The 22,787-nt window shown below is 43.4% G+C and overlaps 1 protein-coding gene across 16 annotated transcripts in view; it reads left to right on the forward strand.

Moving 5' to 3' along the window:
• LOC119022427 (neuron navigator 1-like) overlaps positions 1–22,787 on the forward strand; it is a 95,678-nt gene that overhangs the window by 60,574 nt on the left and 12,317 nt on the right. For 8 of the 16 annotated variants that reach the window (XM_037103285.1, XM_037103288.1, XM_037103293.1 and 5 more), the window contains 9 exons: positions 11,586–11,724; positions 14,857–15,160; positions 18,488–19,322; positions 19,421–19,930; positions 20,853–20,894; positions 21,679–21,827; positions 21,933–22,112; positions 22,223–22,302; positions 22,559–22,582. In XM_037103285.1, coding sequence (XP_036959180.1) covers positions 11,586–11,724; positions 14,857–15,160; positions 18,488–19,322; positions 19,421–19,930; positions 20,853–20,894; positions 21,679–21,827; positions 21,933–22,112; positions 22,223–22,302; positions 22,559–22,582 — 2,263 coding nt within the window. The remainder of the gene's footprint in view (positions 1–11,585; positions 11,725–14,856; positions 15,161–18,487; positions 19,323–19,420; positions 19,931–20,852; positions 20,895–21,678; positions 21,828–21,932; positions 22,113–22,222; positions 22,303–22,558; positions 22,583–22,787) is intronic. The other 8 variants (XM_037103290.1, XM_037103291.1, XM_037103296.1 and 5 more) reach the window with 3 other exon arrangements.

A 22,787-nucleotide genomic window follows, 5' to 3' on the forward strand; every position in this document is an offset into this window, starting at 1 on the left:
TGAAGTAGTTTTTGACAAAGTGTAGAGTGAGTGAAAAAGCTCAGTGACTTGCCTCGAAACTTGCAGAGATTTTTTTTTTTCCATCACTTCGTGTTGGGACAGGGGAACTTCAGGCAGAATATTTCCGCTTGATTGGAACTTCTGCGTCCGTCATTTTATTTTTGTGTGTGCACTCGTGAGATGGTATGCATATGTGCGTCTGCATATGTCGGAGGATTAGGGAGTGGAACCCAAGAATACACTCGCTGGAATGTGAAGTGTGTGTGTTTTGAGCTGCCCGAGGGCGAGGAATGTCTCCCAAACTCACTGTAACAACTTTAAGTGGCATGACTAGGGTGTGCGTGTGTTATGAGTGACAGCAGGTGATGGGTACGTGCTCATGCAGGGTGCGCCCTGAGGCCTATTGGTGACCACCACATGTGTTCATGTATATAAACACACAGATACAGCAACCTGTCTGTCCCCTCCACAGCATGGGAGTACTTTGTGTGTTTTAATAGGTGTCTGCTTTATCTCAGCCAGAAGAAGTGAAAGAGTATCTCTGCTCCAGTCAATGGGCCTTTCATTCTTTTTTTTTTTTTGTTGAGGTGATGTTTGGACAGCCTTTGGCAGGTGCTTGATGGCGTTATACTCAGATCTGTAGTCTCTTTGTGAAGCTTGATTTGATTTTTTTTTTTTAAATCTATGGAATCACATAATTCACATGTTCTCACCTTGTGATATATCTCTGTCTAAACAGACCCACTCTTTTCTCACCCCCCAAACTGACTGAAGAGATGCTGCTTGCCCTCTTAGGTAACAGCCCTGTATCCACTCCAGTCAGCACATCAAACATCTCCCCAGCAATGTGGAAATTTACTGCTGTTGCCTGTACTAATCTGGGGAGATTAACACAGTCAAGTTATAAGATGATAATGAGCTATGAGTTATCATGAAAACTGATTTCAACACTGAAGTAGGTGTGGGCGATCAGACCAAAGAGCTATTATCAGGAGCTGTTTAATTGCAGCCACAAGCCTCAATCTAAATTGTAATCCCTTTGCTCAATTAAAAAAAAATGCCCTGTACTTTATATAGTTTATGAGTTTTTATAGCTCCAGGCTGGTGAAAGCTGTTGCTGTTTTTTGGATTGTCCATTTTTTGATTGGATTGTTTTTTGAATCCGCTCGTCAGTGTTATCAGCCATACAGTTTTGTAACCTGACAGTGTCTTTGTGTCGGGAGAAGATGCCCTCTGAAATGTTATTTATGTTCTGTGCCAGTTGCTGTGACTGAGGCATTTGGTCGCCATATTGAGCCACTGCCCCTTTTCCCATGAACACCGGCTCACATCATGCTGACATCATAGTTCCTCCATCTGCTATATGTGCATGAGTGTGTGTATGACAGTGTTGGGGGGCAGTTGGTTCCCTTTTCTGATATATTTGATAGCACTGCAAACTCTGACAATATCCTCATTACTGTAAATGAATACTGTCCTGTCACTATTAGATTTCTTCCTCAGTATCAGTCATTAAACTTGGCCTGTACAACATCTTCCCTTTACAAAATCCAACAGGTTGGCTGTATCGTATTTCTCTCTGTTTTGTTGTCGTTGATGTGTCTGGAGGGAGGCCAGAGGTAACTCTACCCCAGCGTCCAGCCCCTATCCTGGGCCTCTGCTTTCTGGGGTTCCCCCTGTGAGCTCCTCCCAAGTTCGTAGCCCTTGATTTGGGGCTGGGAAGCGCTCCACAGTCCACACTGCACCCCAGACTGAACTACTTATGGAGGTGATTTAAAGGCTGTTCCACCTTGTCCCAGGAGTGCTGTCCCTCTTCTACTTCCTGCTCACATGTAGAGAAAAAAGGCAGTTTGGAAGAAACTTGGGATACTTTTGGGGGTCAAGGGTTATTGGGTCACATAAGAGCCCTGCTGGTCACCAGCTAACGTACTGAGGCATTATAATATCTTCTGAAATCTGATGCTCTTTGACCCAAATTTTCATGCCTCTTATATTAAGAGCATAAAATCACTTTGTGGAGAAATTGCTTAACACTTTACTCCCGTTCTTCTTTCGCAATCAAAGCTTTATTTTATGCTGAATGCATTCAAAAGGCATTGTCTGTATTGTGACTGCATTCAAAGCCCTACATCAGCCGGATTTAGACTGCGGGTCAGTAACCTTTAAACTTTAACCCCATTTGAGCTCACTGAGAAGAAGGTTCATACAAAGAAGAAAAGTATGTGTCTCGTGCACACCTCTCTCAGCTCCTACGCTTTTTCCTTTTTGGGACTTCACAGTATGAGAAGATCAAGATGACCCAGTTGGCGTCCACATGATCAACAGTCACAATTTTTGGTTCCAAGAGTATTTCAACACTCGAAGTTCCTTATATGAAGCTTGGAGGCCCTCCGCTGTTTCAGCGGTCCTGCTTCATTTCACGGGGATGAATTAGTTCAGAGCCACGTCGACTCTCAGCGTTGAACTCTGAGCAAACCTCTCCTGTCCACCCTGGGGAGGTCAGAGGGAGACAAGAGATTCAGAGATAAATTTGCTGTCTGAGGAGGATTTTCACTGAAGCAATTCCTCCTCTCCTTCCAAGCCGTACAGTTCTCTCTCCGTCCATCTATCTCTACCTCCCCCACACTCAGAAAAAAAAAACATTTTGTTGACCAGGATTCCTGAGTGCCTTTTCAGTACTTCAACTCTCCACCCTGAAAGCCCCAAGCATTCGTAGAATGTGTCCCCATCCTTGCGAGAAAATCTTGGAAGAATGATGTACCTTAATATCCTTCTACACACACACACGCACACCTGAGAGCCAGTAATGCACAGCCCTGCCTGGTTTAAGTGTAACCCTCAATGGAGCAGTGACTTGAGCAAAGCCCCCATTCCCACCAGCCCCAAACATCACACACATCTGACAGCTAATTCAAGCTCCCACTCCAGGGGACAACAGCAATTTAGTGCATCTGATGTGTATGTGCTGATGTGTGTGTGTGTGTGTCTGTGTGTGTTTGTGTCCTAAACCCCTGGGCCATTGCTGTCAGGGATATGCCTGTCAAAAGGGCACAACAGGGTTTCTCCTCTGTGATGGCCATTTAGGGATGTGACCTGCTATCTCCCTGCATGGACTCACACACATACATATATACACACACACTCTGCACCTCTAGCCGACACCCCTGGCCTGCTCTGATCCTGGTGGCAGATGGAATTAGCAGTAATTATGAGCTTATTAACTCCAGCCTGTTCTGTAATCCTCTGTAATGCCCAAATACTGCTGTGTGTGTGTGTGCGTGTGTGTGTGTGTGTGTGTGTGTGTACAAAAGTGTTTTCGAGCAGATATCACACGTTCTTCTATTCTTCATCATGTAAACGGGACAGGGAGGAAATCATAAATAACGCTGAAGAGGAAATTAATTTCTCTGTTTAGTGTGTACCCAAAGGCAGGCCACTTGCACAACCTAGTTTTTAATTGGTTGTTTGTCAATGATTTACTGTAAGTGTTTAACAATACAACCCAGCAGAGAACCTATATTGGGCCGCTAATTAAAAGCCATTATTAACGACAGATTTGTTGCTAATTACTCGAAACGTGCCCCAAGCGCTCAGACAAAAATGTTGCGCCATTAACAAGTGTTGATGAAAGGTCAGTACAGTGTGTTCTTCTGATAAGTACATACTGTAACTCCAGAGTGCCGCAGATGGCTGATAAAATGACATTTATAATCATCAGTAATGTATACCATGGTCACTATAGCTGCAGTGTTACAGTCTGCAGCGCCTGGATGTTCACGCGATGTTATGTCTTTACTGTTGCTCATGTCAGAGTTTGAGGCTTTCAAGATATAATAAGGATATTGCCTGCCGAGGGAGTTCTTTCATGGCCCTATATGGTCCTGCAGTGATGGATAATGCTACACAGAAGCTTCTTAAAAAAAATCAATGTTTGAATTCTAATTCAGCCAGACATCTCAGCTACTCTCTATTGGATTGGAAAATATTCTTCTGTATGCTTATAAGCCACCAATGTGATTCACGCACACTATCTCTTTCTGTGTGTGTTTGTGTGTGTGTGTGTGTGTGTGTGTGTGCCTGTGTGTGTTTGTGTGTGTATTTCCCGGTGATAAGCTGCTGGGACCCATATTGTTAGCCATCTGTGCACACGATCCATATTCACCCTCTCTTTTTTTATTTGACCAGGTAGATACTGATTGAGACATAGCTGAAGTCAGCTCATCCACACAATCACAGTGAATTTTATATAACATTTCTGAGACTTAAATCAATTCTACATCATTTTCAGATGGTCAGTGTAGCTGTTACTGCACTGGTGAAAAGAAACACTGGGGATGGGTTGTGGCCGGCTGTGCGTCCCCTCCCTGCAAATGAGTCATTTTGTTTTGTGAGTGTTTCTGTGGATTTGTGTTTACACCAGTGTCGTTGTTTAGGTTTGGTAGAAAACAGTCATCACTATTGGGCTTTCATCCTGTTTCATTTATCTAGACTGAAACCTGTAGATGATGTTGAATTAAACAGTTTCTTTTTTGTGTTTGACCTGTTGGTTCGCCTTTTTCTTGTTATTTTGTCTGTCAGACATTGTTTATGCGGTCCTTACACCTGCTCTAAGGTGGATTATGGCTTTTTTTTCTGGTGGGATGGCTGATGAATCTCTTTCAGTTGCTTGTTTTTTGTGCACTGACAGATGTGTCCTCTCTGTGTCCCTCACCCGTGGCTTGGAGGCCAAGTCACCTGCTGATTTCTTCCTCTTCAAGCTGATCTGAGATCTGTCTTCAAATACAGAGCTGTACAGATGAACACACAAGCACAGACAATGCATCTTACCTGATTGTTCTCTGTAGCACCAGTCACAGTCTCACATATTTATTTCTAATGGCTTGAGCAGCTTTTTCATGCGTGCCCCCTCCGGTTTCTGAGCCGAGTGCCCAGTGCCAGTCTGGCAGTGCCCTACTTTCCATTTGCCTGAAAAGGCATCACTACAACCAGGAACCCGTCTGATTTAGCCATTTTGGGTTCTGCCATGTGACACTGTGGATTTTATTAGGAATGGAAAGTTCCTGTCCACTGTAGGACTGCAGAAACACTTTCCATGCTTTTACACCAGCAGGAGGGACTGTGGCCAGATATCACCCTGAATAAAACGCCTTTAACCCCATGAGGGTATGAAGAGTTCAACCCCTATTCAAATCACTTTGACGAGATCTAGAGCTGCTTTTATAATTCTGATCATTACGTCCTTTCTAAAAACTCTGTCTCCCCTATTAGCTGACACTTTATATATTTTCATCTTATCTGCTCCAGATGTAAACAAAATAGAGATTGCTATGATGCAATAACTTGCTTTAGTAACACACTGCATTGAGAAAGAAAGGCACTAGGTTAAACAAGTCTGGAAGAGTGGGATGTCAAGTTTGCTATTTTTCAGCCGTAACTGGAGGTGACATTTGAAGTTTCTGTTACCAGTAGAATGCTAGCTACCGTTAGCCTCAAGGGATAGAAAGTTTACTGTTGCCTGGCAGCCCCCTCAGCTTTTGTTGCGGTCCGGCTTGGTAGGCGCCAGTGTAATCATCCAGATTTTAAATCGCAAAGCAGCCCTGATGAATCTTTGAGCAGTTCAGGAGGTTTAAAATTGGAATCGTAAAACCCCTCACAGTACCAGATCATCTGTGCCAAACAGCATGTTTTGAGCGAGCACTGCACACTGATGTTTACCAACTTGCGGCATTCTTCCTCACTGCTGTGTTTTAACCTGTTATCGGTACAAAAGAGCCTTTAAGGTAACATTAATAATCAATTGTAATGATTTCACCTTGCCGGTCCAGTGAGAGATTCTGGTCTTGTTGCAAAGTGATGTATAATTAGATAAAAAAGATTGATAATGACATTCTGCTTATCGATCTGTTGTTTAGCGGCAGGGTATGCGTAAGTGCACTAACATTCTCTGTAATGTGCATTGACTTTTCATCGGGTGATTACTTAGTTGTTTTTATTTATCCTTTTTGCGTAGGACAGTAAATCTGCCTCCTTTAACAGTCATTATCATCCTCTGATGATCCAAAATGAGTTGGCCTAATTCTGCTTGCCCCATGTAGGAGAGCTTCAGCACCAAATTCCTCCGAATGGCCTCCATGCCGTTTTAACAAATGTTTGTTTAGATGGAACAGCTTATCAACCAATACTGTTAAGTCTGCTCCCTGAGGCTGGCAAGACTCCAACTCCCAGTAAGCACTGCTCCCACAAACCACAAGCAAAGCTGCTTTGCCTCTTTAAAAAGATTTTTCTTCTTTCTCATCTATTTCTCTCAATGTATCTCTACCATCCCTCACCCTCAGAGAGGGGGAAAGAAGAGTAGACAGAGGGAGAAGGTGGTGCAGAGCTCTCATAATGAGCAGCAAAAAAGACCATTCAAGTAGAGATCAGAGCAATTAGCTCCATAGTCTGAATAGTGGAAGGGCACAGAAGCCTGTTAATAAAAGCCGACTATTAAGCTCAGCAGCAGCTATTCAACAATCCTCTCGATGGTTAGTGAGGCTTAGTGTTTGTGTGGGTGTGCCGGTCCTCTCTGCAGACCACGAGGAACAAAGAAATCATGTCTCTGTGAAAAGAGGATGCTGTTTAAAACGACCACCATGACCTTTGTCAGCCCGCAATATTAAAATGAAATATTCAAACCATCTGAAATATGGAAACTTTCAGAGAGATGACGAAATTCTACGTTTGAGCTGGCGTCGTTGTGGCTCGACAGAGTAGGAAACCAGTTGTGTGCAGCTGGCTCCGGATGACAGAATACACTGTGTCCATGTGGCATATTCTCAGCTCAGCTGGACGCTGCAGTTTGCACATGGTGCACAGAAAAAATCATCGGTCAGGTGGAGGTGAAGAATGAGTTTAATCAAGCACATGTTAGATTAATTGACATTTATCGCTCCTGCAATTGAGTTAACAACAATATTCATTTTGCTCATTAAATTATAGTCACAGGGCACCATCTTTCAATGTCCCAATCCTTCTCCCTGCAGCTTCCTTAGCTTGAGAGTCACAATGGACCAATGACATTTAACATCTATAAGCAGGACATACAGATGTGGCTTATGGTCATGGTTTTCACTCTGTGCTTTACTAACATCCACCAATAATGTTATTTTATTAAACCGCAATGTTATTCATTCCATTTTGCAAGCAATTCAGATTCCCCAACATGTGTTGAAGTACTGTAACAGGCTGCTTTTTAGAGGAAGATATGCTTTACGTTTGAATGCAAATGCGACAGGGAAGTGGCTTGCCTTAAGTGGTACTTTCGTAAGGGGTGATGTAGATGAATTGGGTGCTAATATTATCCCTCAGTCTCTGCAGCTGCTGCTAAAGAATGAAAAAGACGAGGCGGAGCGAGGAGAGATTATAACAGGAGACTTTAGAAGCTGCTGATAAAGGAAGGAAGGATGGAGCGGATTGAGGTTGAGGGGGCATGTTGGTGGAAGTTTAGAAGGAGAGTTGAGAGGCTATCCTCTTGAGAGAGAGTGTGCATCATGTACTAAGATGTTGAGAGGTTTTTTTTTATGTGTCATCAGCAGCACTTCTCTCGCCACTACGGCTATGTCTTTCTCATGCTAGTCATTTCAGTTTTTTCTTCTCGCCCCACACGCCACTTCACCCTCTTCTTTTGAGTATCCCAGTATTTCATCGCCCTCCTTTTAAGCTCAGACTTTCTTTTATCTCACCCAGAGGAGTGGATGGAGGACTATAGAGGCTAAGATGAGCTGGATGACACGACAGTGGATCTGCTGCAGCCGTACATGGGCCGACACTGATTGAGGATATCAGGTTTAGGTTCAGGTTTTAGGCTTGGAAATAGTTTATCTTTTTTTTTTTTGGACTGACTTGGACAGACAATCTGACTCTCACAAAAAAGCACTTTCATGAAGCTTAAAGCTGCAGATAATTTATAAGATCCTTAGGAACTAAAGATTTCCTCCTCTCAGAACTGAGAACCGTGGATCATTGAAGTATGATTTAACATGATTTCAGCTGATCAGAGCTGAAGGGAATCTTATTTAATGCCAAGACTGAAATGAACACACACATACACACACATAGATGCACTGTATCTCTGACTTTTGATGCCTTATGTTCCTCTTGGCGCTCACAGTCTGAAGATCTCAATTACTCTCTCTCTCTAGTCTCTGAGGCGCCTTCTTGTCTCATCAAAGCAGGCATGAATGAAATATCTCAGCCTGGTAGATTTGGGATTTTTGTTGTATGAAGCCCATTTAATTTTTCAGACGAAACAAAAAACACAAGACAGATTTTGTTCTTGATGATTAAAGAAGTCATCTTTCTTGTTCCCCATCCACAATTGAGATAATCTCATGAGCAAAGAAGTTATGACGTTGGCTTGAGGTGGTTTCTGCCTTTTTGGAAAAAAGAGTCTGCTTCAAGGCTGTAGAAGCATTGGCTAAGTGGGATGAGCAATAATAATGGTGTTTTTTGCATTCACTCGATAAAGTTGCTGGATCTTCATGAACAAATGTTACGCTGTCCCAGCAGCTCTCAGAAAGAAGATTTGCATCGCGTTACCATGGAATATGCCGGTTCAGGTGGATCCCACCATCTAACAACTAGGGCAGCCTAGTTTATTGTCTTCCAACCAGTTGATGTAAATGTGGCAAATGTGACAAATGCTCTTATCAATGAAATGGAAACTCAGCTATCGATAAATCAAATGAAATAATCAGCTTTATATTTTATTCACCAGTTTAGCTGTTGCTGTCCGTGATGTTCGACCACTGACCTCACTTCTTTGCTCGGTGGGTTCCTGTTTTCAGATCAGTCAGCTGAGTGACACCAAACCCAGCAGAGAATGTATTTGTTCTGTTTTCCTGTCAGGCCTGAATTATTCATCAGAGAGATCATTATCATTCACAACAGCTCTGGTGGACACCCAGACAGCTCTGAAGTTAATAACAGGATATGAAGAGAAAGGTGTTGCTTCAGAGAGGCGCTGATGGTAAAACACAGCTGTTTCTCCCCAGAGGAAGTTTATCTCCCACTCACATGATGAATGAATGACACACGCACAAGTATTGTATACAAATAGATCCACCCTGGATGAGTTCACAGTTTATTAGTTCCTCTGTGCATTTTTGTTCTAGGGAGTAAATGGAAATCTGGTATAAAACAGAAAGTTGTTAAATCTCTAATTGAGTCTTAAAACTGCATTTTGTCATAAAACGTATAATAAAATCATCTTCCACTTGATAAGATACTCCCACACGGTTTCATTGCTAAGATTGAGTTCATCCAGTCAGCTTTAAAACATCTTCATGAGCTCTGGATGTATTTTCAACTTGAAAAGGGGTACTTTGAAAGGAAAATGTGAGTATAAAAAAAAATTAATCAAAGGAAATGTTTTTGTATGCTTCTTGAAAAGTGAGTCCTTTTTGTAAACCAATTGAAGAGTTGAATCCCACTTTCTAATTTATGAAGCAGTTGTTTTAAGCTTTTATTGTGGAGACAAAAATGGGCACCCCTCTCGACGTGTCTGGTCCAATCTTCCATTTGCTCTTAATCCCACTCTGGCATATAGTCAAGGCAGCATGACAGCCACTTCAGACGTAAAATCTCGTCTGCTCTTTTTTTTGTGTCTACGTACCCACAGGCTAGACAGGGAGGGCTTTCTCTTTGCCCCTCTCCCCCGATCCCTGCCGTCAAGTCCCCCAGGGTGCAGTGTGACCCATACAGGCACCCAACCGGAAGGCCAACACCGCTTTCTCGCCCTCCATCCTCCCCTGTGACACAGTATACATGACCTCATTAGGCCAACCCCACCCTTTCATTTTTTTTAACAGTACAGTACGATATCAGTCAAACCTATTGACCCTAATAAGAGAAAAACCCAACCCCCTAACTTCCTAAACACGACCTACTTAATGTACGCAAGCACATGTGGATGTACACCCACATACCCAAGCACACTTCTCAGATGTGCTTTTTGCTTCCTCGTTCAAGTCATTGTGTTGAGTCAGATGACAGATTTGTTCCAATTATTTCTTGACATCTATACACTTTGACTGGTCATATTACTCTAAATTTCGTATTCATCAGACAAGAAATGGCCAAACATCAACCAAAATGTCTTTATCAAAGACAAGAAATCCAAACTGAATTGCTTGTTATTTCCTAAAGAGCACAGTTTACATTTTCTTTGCTGGAAAACTCCAGCTAAATTATGCAGACATTTTGAGACCAAATAAGGGATCTTGAAATGATAATAGTTTTGATGAATTCTAAGGGACACAAAAGACACAAAGCATGGAGTAATGGGATTTCTCCCTGTTCGGGTTAAGACTATTGCGGCAGTGTTTTTTATCTGCAAATGTCAAACAGGTTTTCAGCGTAAACCTGACAATAGTCAAATCTAGTGAGCATAAAGGCATGTTGGATTTTCTGGCTGTCAAATATCAGAAAGTGTAATGGTGGTAGAATGAGACAAGATAGGTTGAGTTGAAGAGGTTACATAAAAACAATCATGCTATTGCCTGGAATGCACTGAAAATCCTATAATCAACCATGTCAACATTTTCCATGACTGTAATTTTGTTCTTATAAGGAGGACGTGATGTTACTGTTTTAGATGTACAGAGGTAACCACTGTAAAAAAAAAAACCATCCCAACCTGTTTAAGTCACGATTTTCAGAGCAGTTTCTCTTGGGCAATAGGGAGAACATGCCAAGCAGACAGACTTCAGAGTCCTGGCACAGACTCCCCTCCTGTATGCACTCGTGGGCGCATGCATCAGTGTATATGTTCCTTAGTGCTATTTTTGTGTGTGTGGGTTGAGATGATGTCGAGAGCGCTCTGAATTTTAGTTTGCCAAGTGTTTGCAAGTGAAAGTTAGATATATGGAGCAGGCGGCATAAAACGAGGCCTGTGTCTATGAATATTTAATCAAAAGACAAACTGGATGACATGAAGCCAAGTAAACCAACCACCGATATAACAGAGCTGGTGGAGCTTTGATAGATCACGCAGTGCAGAAGACTCTGAGGATGTATCCAGTTAACAGATTGTTTTGTTTTTGTCAGGTATTCTCAGGTATAAGAGCATGCAGTGGTGTGTGATACTTGATTGATCTTTGCAGGGGAACAGAATTGGCCTCTTGGATTTAAAACGGATTCTGTGTTTTGATCAAGGACACACTCAGACAGGTGGACGCCTATTTGCATTGGGGCTTATGAGGTTTTGCAACATTTGTTTGCCGCAAATAGGAACAAACCTCTACCATCTGTCTGGATTTAACCTAATTACTGTAGAACAGAAACTCCACAGCTTCTGCACAGATTAACTGTTTGAAGGCTGATGAAACACACTCTCGCTCATAGATGACAGAAAATGTGTTACTCCGGACAGTATATCAGACATTTATCTTGTTCTTCAACTTAGCTAATGCAACTCTTTATCTGTTTCTTTTAGCTATCTGTTTTGACTTTTTCTTCAGAACCTTTAGTCTACCATTTGAAGTGCATATTCATTACTTTAGCTGCCTGTTAAGACTGACACATCTTGTTTGTCATTGTTTCCTTAGTTGGGACGAGAGCAGCTCCATCAGCAGCGGTTTGAGTGACGGCTCAGACAACCTCAGCTCTGAAGAGTTCAACACGAGTCCTACTCTCAACTCTCTTCCAACCACTCCCATCGGCTCCCGCAGAAACTCAGCCATAGTGGTAAGAAGCACACACCAGCAGTCACAGACACACACACACAGACACACACACACACACTACAGATGGATTAGCAGTGTGAGTTGGCGACAGTAGTATTGATCAAGGTGTAAATCCAGCGAGGTATTAATGAGGTGCGGAATGATCTGTCATTTGCACAACGGCCAGCAGGACACTGGCACCAGAGACAAAGCCTGATTTAATATTCTAAGCACAGTCATATTATTTATCACATCTGCAGCGATCAATGTTTGCTGCAATACATGCTGCTTGCTGGTCAGCTGCAATGTGACACAAGGCTGCTTTTGTGAGGGCTTGAGAGCTTCTTTTAAAAGCTTTTCTGAGATTTTTTGGAGGTGTTTAGTGAAGAACAGATCAACTAGTGTCACCACATCATCACTGTAATTAATTTTCATTAATCCACAAAAAACAGGTACATTATTCCAAAATCTAATATGCAAGCCATGTCATTGCTGCTATTGAGGTTTGGGATTATAATTCTACTAATTCATAGCTTTTTCTAAAATAGGATTTCAACCACCTGATTCAGCTGATCCAGACTCTGTAGTTTTGGCCCTGTTTAGTTGCATAATTAGCCTGAAGACTGAAGTTAGAAGCAACTGCCCTGAGTGAGGATGTTTGTTCTGCACAGTACATTAAAGTGCGCTGATTTATGGTCTTAAAAATGTGCTGTAGGGATGGGAGGATTTGGGACCCATGACCTCAGTGCTTCTAAAATCCTGTCTGCAGCTCTGCTTGAGGTTCTTTAAGATCCATCTGTAGCTGCTGTGTGTGTATGTGTGTGTGTGCGCGCGTGTGTGCGTGTGGGTCTATGTTTTCCCTGAGTGTCTGATGTAGGTCACACCTCCGCAAATGTGGTTTATGTGACCGATGTAGTGGGATTTTAAGAGACAGTGTAACCATAGCAACCAAAGCGTAGGGGATGCTGAGACTGCGGGTCTTTGTCTTTTTTTTCCCCATGTAGTGAAGGACAGGTCTAGAACGTGGCCATCTGGGCACGTGCGCACACACACACACACGTGCACACACACACACACGCACACACACACACACAGGGCCATCTGTAGTCCCTGCATCCGGGCCAGTGAGTCGCAAGAACCAGGGCACCTCCCTCCATCCACGCCTAGCTGCAGGAATCATAGCAACCATTACCCCCCCCCATGGCATCATTACCATGGCAACCAACCACCACATCATCATGCACCCCACATTGTCTGATACACATGGCTCCCTGTTCTCTTGCCGTCCTCAGCTGATGTTTTTTCTCTTTTGGTTTCTCTTTGTGTCCTGCAGCTATTTCTTTGTCTCGGTTTTCTCCTCTGTCTTTTCTTTTTGCTCCTGTTGATTTAAATTTCTTCAAAGGCAATCTTGACTTTACATCCATCCCTCATCACTCCCACATATTATATAATATACTCAACAAGGATATGAGTGTGGAGGAGAGAAGGGTTATGAAAGGGGGGGCCACAAATGAACATGGTTTAGAGAGAAAGAGAGAGAGGATGAAAGCCAGAAAATGGTGCATGTAGGAGTTACAAAAACCTGGATTTCCTCATTTCCACATGGAGGTGGATTAGGTTGATATGCGCTTCTTTTTCCAATACCTTTTTGCATCTGTCTGTATTTTTGTGTTGTTATCCTTGTTTTGCCATGTTTATCTGGACAGATGTGTATCTCCCCCCCCCCGGTTTCAGTAATCAGGGGATGTGTGTGAGGAAATGACAAGGTTTTATCAACAAGGTCCGGTCAAATAGGACACACACACACTCACACACACCCACACGTACACACACCCACGCATACCACCTCCTCATGTGATGTGAACCTGCCCATGGGGTCTATTGGTTTTAATAAAAAAGGAATTCAGCATATGAGTCCTCATGAGAACCGCTGGGTGCAATGTCCTGAACTGGCAAAGTGCACACACACACACACACACACACACACCCTCACTTTCACACACCTCCTGATACGTTGTGTAACTGTCTGTCTCCTACAGCGGGGAGAAAGAATAATGTGAAAAACACCCATCCTCATGTAGACTCCTCAGACTATAAACACTCACACACTCGCACACAGTAATTCTGTATCGTGAAATGAGACCTTGACTCACATTTCCCTAAGTTTAGAATCTGACTGTCCTCTTATACTGGATTATGTGCATGCTGTCTGTTTTCATTTGTCTGCTTTTTTCCCCTGCTGTCTCTTTTGAAGTGTTCAAAAAGAGCACACATCAGATGAGACATCAATGAGGGTGTTTGTGTTTTTGGGGTCAGACATGTTTTTCTGCTCAGAAGGCATCAAGATGAGGCAGAGTCTGGCTCGGTCTGACTCCACACACCTCAGTAAACTGTGACCAATGATTTCAAGGGACTCCCAACTTTTCTACATAAATGATCCATTGAGTTGTTCCACTGGCTCATTCATTCCAGTGTCCCCAAGCTAACAATTTAACATGGATTGAATTAATGTCAGGAAATGAATCATCCGAAGAGAAACTTAATTTTTTCAGTAATAAAAAGTTATACTATTGGGGAGGAGTCTGAAGGATTACATACATTTGTCACAGTTCTGAAAATTAGACTCAAGTTGGAGTGAATTGTAAAATGTATTGAATCTTACCAGTGGCACACACAGATGCACTTTTTATTGATATTAACAGCCAGACCATGTAGTCTTCATCAACAAATGGAGTTTATTCAGTGTTCACAGGAATCAATCTCTGGACACATAAGCCTTATAGCTGTTAGTATTTCTTCCATATCACTTCTACAAATCTAGATTAAGGCCAGAATAAATAACACTCAGGTCTTCCTGTCGCAAAACTAAACACTAAAACATGGTAGCTGCTGGATATCAAAATACATGTAAACCTCGGGTCTTCCTCAGTTTTGATCAAATAACATCAGCATTGTGTAAGTAATTGATAATTAGTAATTAGCTGCAGTTAGTAGTTCCTTCCGTCAAAAGTATTTTAAATACTTAAGCATTAACTGCATACAAAAGCTAGCAGTGCTATTTTAGTGTGGGTAAAAGGCAGCTATCGAATTGAAATGATCCCTGTACCCCTTAGCCGCTATGTCTCTAAGAATGTGTCTGTCTTTCTCTCTCTAGATGCGCACAGATGCTGAGAAGAGGTCTCTGGTGGAGAGCGGCCTGTCCTGGGACACTGATGATACCAAACCCAGCCGCAAGAGCCAGGGCAGCGGCGTCTACGATACAGGAAGTCTCAAGTCCGAATCGGCCAACAAATGGAAAAAGACGCGGACGCACGGGGAGGGGCTGGAAGGAGGGAAGGGCGAACTGAGGAAACCTCAGGCCCTGGGTCAGGGAAATATGTTGAAGAAAGGAAGAAACCCACCTGTTGGAGTCACGTCGCCTATCACACACACCTCTCAGAGTGGTCTGAAGGTGGCAGGTGAGAGGAGAAACACACACACGAACAGTGAGGTGTAATATATATAGCTACGCTTGAAACGGTTACATAACCTGAGTAGACTGACACATTTCTGTGGCTGTCTTTTAATATTCCCTTCTCTCTGGCAGTCTCACACCCACACACAGTCACAGACACACTCGCTGTCTTTGTCCCACACATTCATCCACAGCTGCAGCCCACCCTCCGGGCCTTTAGAAAGTGGTGCCATGTATCAAACGCCCATCACCACCACCCACTCCCTTCCTGCCAACCAACCACACACACAGACACAGACACGCACTGACCAACAGTGTTTTTTCAAGTTCCTATTGGGCCAGCCTTTCCTATCCAAGCTTTATTTTTGTGCCGGACAGAGACAATTTATAGCACTTAAAGAAAAGCCTTGTACCCAAAACAACTGGACCAGAGACAGAGTGTGTGCTTGTTAGAGTGTGTGTGAGTGCAGCCACGTCTGAGACTGTGCCAGCCTTACAGAGTGTCCACCATCACACTTAACACGCACACACTCTCACTCACACACAAAGAGCACAATAGTGGGGATTGTGCAGCTGCCTTTTAAGCACACCATCTGTGTGCTGTTTATGTAAGCACACGCACACACACTCACATGTATAGACTACCAAAACAACAGGATATTAGTTGATGTGCTGTGTGCCAGTCTAGATAGACAGTGTCTGTATAAACAGTCCTCTTTCTGTGGGACTGTCCTGTGTTTGCACTGCCAGCTGCTGAAATGACAGATACACCAAACAAGTGTGTTGGGCCAGCCTGTGATCTGTGTGGCAGCCTGTTATTGTTACTGATGAGAGCGTATGATGCTGCTATCAAGGCCACTCGCTCCACCACCGACATAGAGACTCTAATTAATCAGATGATGAAGTGAAAGCTGACTCATCAGTGTGGAGTAGCTCATGGGTTTAAACAGAAGAGCGGCACACATTCTTAGATAGTTAGAAATGTGTTTGCTGCTCATTGTTGAGAAAAGTTTGTCATCTCTGAGGTTTGGCAGGACTGAGTGTTTGCAGCATTGTAGGAGACAAAGAGAGCGTGAGATCTTTGATTGAGCAGCATGTTCAGCGATAGATGGGTACTTCCGTATTCCATTCTCTAGTATGTACTGAAGTAGAGATATACCCATTCCAATTTTCTTACTAAGAGTTATAAATTGACAGCTTATACAAACATGTGGATGTTTATTATGAAACATGGACTATTAAATAGGCACGACTCCTACATTTTTTCAGTGCAAGTGCACCTGGTTCCAGGACCTTCTCTCACTCTCACTAGTTTCAAATTAAAATGCTCTGTTACTTTTACACTTGTACAGCGTACAGTTAGTGCTGCGCCGTCTTCAATCCTAACACTTTGCCTCAAACTTGTTTGACTTATTTTTATGTTTTTTGTTATATGTGGTTATGATTTGTGAACTGGGGCTATAATAAAAGTCCTGACAATTTAACTAAACAGGGAGGAAATAAAATGTATTTCCAAAGAGTTAATCCTTTTTTTGGTTAGTTCTCAGAGATGTTGATGGAGCCTTGGAACCAACATCCACAATTTGTTTTAATTTTTTCCAGCTGTGAGCATCGCCTCTAATTCTTCTGTGCTGTGCATGACGGCACAATAGTGTTAACAGTACATTCAAACATCCAATTGATTTAGTTACAGATTGAGTTCATTTATAGATTTTTGTCACTTTTTCGGTGTGAATGCACCACAAACCCGCTAGAGGTAGTATGTACTGAGAGGTCACGAGAACAAATGCTGGGCAGATGTTGACTTGTCATTTATCTCTCTCTTTGACACCTGCAGCTACATTTAGCCAACTGTCTGCAGCAAATGTTTACAAGCCTCTTGTGTACACACTGATAAACACCGATACTGTATTTTATTAACCACAGATATCAGCACACACATGTTGGTAGTGTGATGGTTGATGGGAGGACAGCTTGTATTTTAGGGGAAAACCACAGGGGGTGATAGAAGATGAGAGTGTGTTCATACTGTCTTCTTCCCACTGCCCTCCCTTAAATAGAAAAAGAATAGAATATAAATGAGCCAATTTCCTTCAACATCCAGAGAGGGCAGTGTTAGAAGTTTAATAGCATGCAGAGGATATCTCTGTCTGCCTGCGTCTCCTCAGACATGCAGACCTCTTCTGCCGAGACATGTAATGATTCACAGTCTCGTCTACACCGCCACTGTGTCAAGCTGCGAGCTCCAGTGTCTCCACAGCCGGTGTCGATAAATCATTCATTTAGGTCAAAATTAATATGTACGTCTGCCTGGATTCTGTCAGTGTGTGTTTGCTTCTTACTGCCAACAGTGTGTGTCTCTGCAGCTTAAAATGTTCTTGGAACGCACAACATCGCGGTTATACAATGGATTGAGTTTATGACTTGACATGTAAACCCAATTTTCACATTTACGAAAGGTCTCCAAGCGTAATGTGTTGTCAGTGTCACATTCCTATAAGATCCAATCACTGAGAACTGTGAGAGTGTGTGTGGTATAGATATCTGGCCCTATATGTGTGTATGTGTCTTTTGCGGGCTTATAAATACCCTTAAGTGACTCCAGATGTCCCAAGGCAGCACGCCGGTGGGTCTCATTCAACAGCAGTTCTTTGACTCTGTTAATGCCTTGTATATAAACCTCCCATAACAACTCCCATTAGATACAAATTAAGAGCGTGGGTAGCGTGGCCTCACACTTGTGTGGGTGGCGCACAGAGTGCACATGTCTAATAGACTGTTTTTTCTGATAATGACTTCCAAACAAGTCCAATTAATTTGCCAACTGGGAAATGTACACATGGGGGACAAAATCACATAATTTTCCTTCAAACTCTGTTCCACCAAGTTATCTCTTACTCCGCCCTTTTTTCCCAAAGAGGCTACAAGAGTGGAGAACTACAGTTCCACTGGGTGTTTCATGCAGTTGTGTGGCCACAGACACGCTTCGTGAATGTGAACACCAGTTTTCCACAGCCACACTGCATTTGTTAATCTCAGGGCTCTGCAGCTGTGAAACGCAGACGTATATTTACTGGAAAGCTGGAGAAAACTTTGAGTTCATCAGGATGGAAAAGAGGAGTAAGAGTGCGATAACAGTGTGTCTGTGAGGGTGAGGCTTGTCTACACACTGTCTGCTCAGACAGGAGTTTGTTTTTATCAGCAGACTGTCAGACCATGTAGGTGTTCAGATAAGATATCATGTCCGAATAAGGCATGGTTAGTCTCACTCACCACCAAAGACTGTTCATGCTACTCATCAGTGTTTTTTTTTTCTTCTCTAACTCTCTAGGTTCAGTGAAGTCAGAGGGGAAGCCGATGGATAAGTCTCGGTTAGCACTGAAGACCTCCGGCCTTCAGCGCTCCTCTTCGGATGCTGGTAAAGACCACAGAAATGGCACCGGCACTGGTGAGCAACGTAAACCTCCGTCCGGCCTGGTCAGGCCCTCAACTGGTGGAAACTTTGGCTTCAAGAAGCCCACCACAGCTACAAGTAATGGCTCACACAATGCCAGTACACCTACTGTGACGAGTACAGGTGGCAGTGCAATACCCTGTGTCTCTGCAGCCGTGGGGAAGATTCCCAAAACTTCGGGTATTCCTGTCAAACCAGGAGCTGGTAGTAGCAGTGGTGGAGGACGAAAGACAAGTCTAGATGTTTCAAACAGCGACCAGAGTGGCTTTCTATCTCCAAATGCCAGGACGTCTCTTCAGTACCGGTCTCTGCCTCGCCCAGCAAAGACAAGCACCATGACTCTTACCCGGCCAAGCTCGGCCCGTCCAATGAGCACCACAATGGACACAGGCTCTGGGTTGATGAAACCCTCCACCACAGCGCCCCATGGCTCGAGGCTCAAAGAGCCTGCCTCAGGGCATGCTTCTGGAACAGGGTTGAGTAAGGCAGGGGGTCGTGGGATGCTGAGTCCCAGTCCTGTCAATCAAACAGACAGAGAAAAAGAGAAAGAGAGGGCCAAAGCTAAAGCTGTAGTATCAGACTCTGAGTGTGGAGGTGGGTCCCTGAAGGGCAGCCCTGCTCAGACCCCATCAGAGAATGGAGGGAAGCTGCAGGGGCTGAGACCTCCCAGCAGCAGCAAGGGCATGGATCTACCCTCACCAAACACACACAGGTACCACAAAACATACATGGAGCAACAAAACATACACACTCATTTACATACAAGTAGGAATATGCATTTGCCTCAACATTGTCTATTTTTGTCTTTAGGTTGTCGGGGATGCGTAGCCTGGCAAAACCTCCATCCATGGCCCAGCTTGACAAGTTGAACTCCAACAGCCTAGAAGTTGGAGTTCATGACTCTCTGCCACCCAAGATTCCTCCCTACTCTAAACTCCAGGACCTGGCCAGCTCAATAGGCAGTACCACTAGCCCCTGCCTAACTCCAAGCCCTGCCCCATTACTTAATGTGAACTCTTCGGCCTGCTTCTCGAGCTCAGGGTCTGGGTTGGGGCCCAGACAGGTCTCCTCACTCGGGGTGGAAGGGAGTGGAGGAAGCACCTCTCCCTTGATCTACCCTCGTCTGTCTGGGCTGCATCGCAGCATGGAGTCTCTGCCTCTCCACATGAGTCTGGCCCCAGAGCCCCAGGAGAGGGGGAGGGAGAGTTTGGTGAGAGGATACACCACCCTTGAGTCCCGAGACAAAGATAGACAAGAGGACAGAGGCCCTCCTGCCAGCTGGAGCTCTGGAAGTAAAGTCTCATTGTCTCACATCGACAGGTGAGAGTAAATCCTGATGAAAGTTAATCTTTACCCTGGCAAATCAGAGCACACATAATACATGCAAAGAAGATGTTTCGTCATTCATGATTCATGGTATTGCTATGTAGTGCCACCTACTGGTCAACTGAAGAACTACTCCAACTGCATTCCTCTTTAGTGACAGCAGGAGTGATCAGGGAAGGTCTTTGATATCTTATTCACTAAGTTCTGTGCGCCAATAATGGAATGTCCTCTTATTACTAAGTGCTGCGGTGGTTAAGTGGTGGCAGTCTGGTTGGCATTTGTTAACAACATTTAGCTCACAGTGGAAATAGTATGGAACCAGTTTTGACAGAGAAACAGCACCTATCCACGCCTGCAAAGATAATAGAGTGACAGTCAGATCAGAATAAGCCTAAGAATATTACTCATGAGGATGACTAAATTAAATCTGTCTGGATGTTTAGATGGTGAGTTAATCAGAAAACTAGAGAGACAAATCAAAAATCCTGGTGAATGGCAAGAGCATGCTTTACCTCCATCACCTTCTCATTGTCATTAAAAAGCACAAGTCTAAATCAAATATACTGAAAATTTAATGTTTTTGTACAGTAAATGCAGTATGAGATGCTTAATATCGACAGAATTACACAATTTGGTGCACTGAAAAGGGTTAAAAGCATTTTTCCTGCCACATTATGAACTCAAACAGCAAGTAAAGGCAACCACAAGCATACACACAGTGAGGGGTCTCCAGTCTATTATTACTTAATGCCTATTATCAGTGTTGTTGCGGCCCCGGTGACTGAAGTCACAATTACTGGCTGACACCAGCTGTCTGCCAGTCTCACTGTGCTTCTTTGTGCCTGCTGCCTGTTCTTGAGAGTTTAATAACTGCCTGCACCAGCGGTTAAATAATGACATTGTTCAATCTCCACAGTTCTCAGAGGGACAGAAACACGCTGCCAAAGAAAGGTTTAAGGTAAGTGGACACACACCTACGCACACATGCTCTTACACAGCAGACTGCCAGGCTTAATTTGACCACAGCATACAGAGATCCCATTGATGAGATCCTTAGTGAATGACAGTTTTGGTTAATCCTCATCATTCCTGTCAGTGCCCCAAAAATCCTTATTTAATCCCCTCAAAATTGTATCTCATTGTGTCTTACTGGCAACATTTAGTTGGTATTTCCACTCATTAAAAACACATTGTTACTGGGAAACAAAACTCATTTTAATATGCCTTATTGAACGTTAAAAAATACAGTGTATAAACATTGAATTCCTAATGAATAACACATCATAATGTAACTTTAAGATGATTCAAGGTCATCAACTTTATCTCCTCGTGTATAAACGTACATAGACGGAATCATTTGTTTACTATAACAGCCAGGTAGAACCCCCCCCCCCGGCATCACACGTTAACTTATGTACAGTTTAACTGTCCTTTTTTAGAGATACTATTTGAAAGTGTATTCATCTAAGAAGCATGTTTGATGCTGTCATAGCTTCTTGATAACAACTTTCCCTAGTCAGTTTGGAAACCTAATTTACCCGTTGGGCCACAGAATAAAGAAAATGCTTGGGTTTACCCAAAACTAGGCAGAGATTTTGCATGAGAAGTCAGACAACTGTGTTTTATTGAATATCTGTAATGTTACAGTTTGGTCTGTTAACTGTTGTACACTATTACCACGTGCAACCAACACTGACATCGCTGACTTTGTCCTCTCTGTCTTTGTCCTCTCCTCTGTGTAGTTTCAGTGGTGCCTCTCAGGTTGAGGAGGAAGGGAAGGAGAAAGGAGAGAGGAGACACTCTCATACTATTATGAGTATGACTGACTCACTCACTCTTCCACTGCTGGCCTCACCCACCTCTCTGCCCCGCAACTCTAAGACCAGCATGGGTGGGTATACCTGCATTCACAGACACTTTTCTGCTACTGTGTGTATATACACACACACACACAAGTAATTTCACCTATAACATCAGGGACACCTTTCCTTTCTAGTACCCAGCCCTGTAGGTGGACCTCCGAGGATGACTCGATCCAACAGCATCCCAACACATGATGCCTCTCTGGAGCTGTATGGAGCGTCTCCGCTGGGCAGCACGCTGTCGCTGGCTGAACGGCCCCGCAGCATGGGAATGGTTCGCTCCGGATCCTTCAGGGACAAGGAGCCTGACGAGGGTGAGCCAACTTAATTTTAAATAACTGTTGTTGTTGTTGTTGTGTACCTCTGTTTTTTTAATGTAGATTCTTATTGATGTATTTTGTTGCTGTTAATTTTGTCTATTCAGTTCACGGGTCTGTGCTCTCCCTGGCATCCAACGCCTCGTCAAGCTACTCCTCGGTGAGTGTGGGCGGCATGCATGATCAGGTAGCTACAGCTCAATATGTTGTTTTATGTTGGGTGTGTTTATGTGTGTACAATGATGCTTTCCACACATTAAACAGTGCACACTAGAGACAACCCTTTCTATAAGTACTTTATTAGTCTCCTATCATCTCCTCTCCTCTTGTCTCCTTTCATCTCCTCTCCTATCGTCTCTTCTCCTCACATCTCCTTTCGTCTCCTCTTTACTCTCCTCTCCTCTTATCTAACATCTTGACTTTTATTCCCTCTGCTTCCAAAGGCTGAGGAAAGGATTCAGGGAGAGGTAAGTGTCTTTGTTCCTGCTCTCTCCTTCTCTAATTTCTTTCCTTTCATCCATCACTCTCATCCCTGTTGTCGGTGGGAGAACATGCCTGTCATTCATTCCATGAAAAACAGCCACTTAACTAATCACTTGCATTATATCAGCCACTGTCAGCTTCAGTAACCTTGTTTTTATTTGAGTGTAACAAACCTGTTTTTCCTCACAG

This window comes from Acanthopagrus latus, chromosome 7 (assembly GCF_904848185.1).
Source record: "Acanthopagrus latus isolate v.2019 chromosome 7, fAcaLat1.1, whole genome shotgun sequence".
NCBI classification, from domain to species: domain Eukaryota; kingdom Metazoa; phylum Chordata; class Actinopteri; order Spariformes; family Sparidae; genus Acanthopagrus; species Acanthopagrus latus.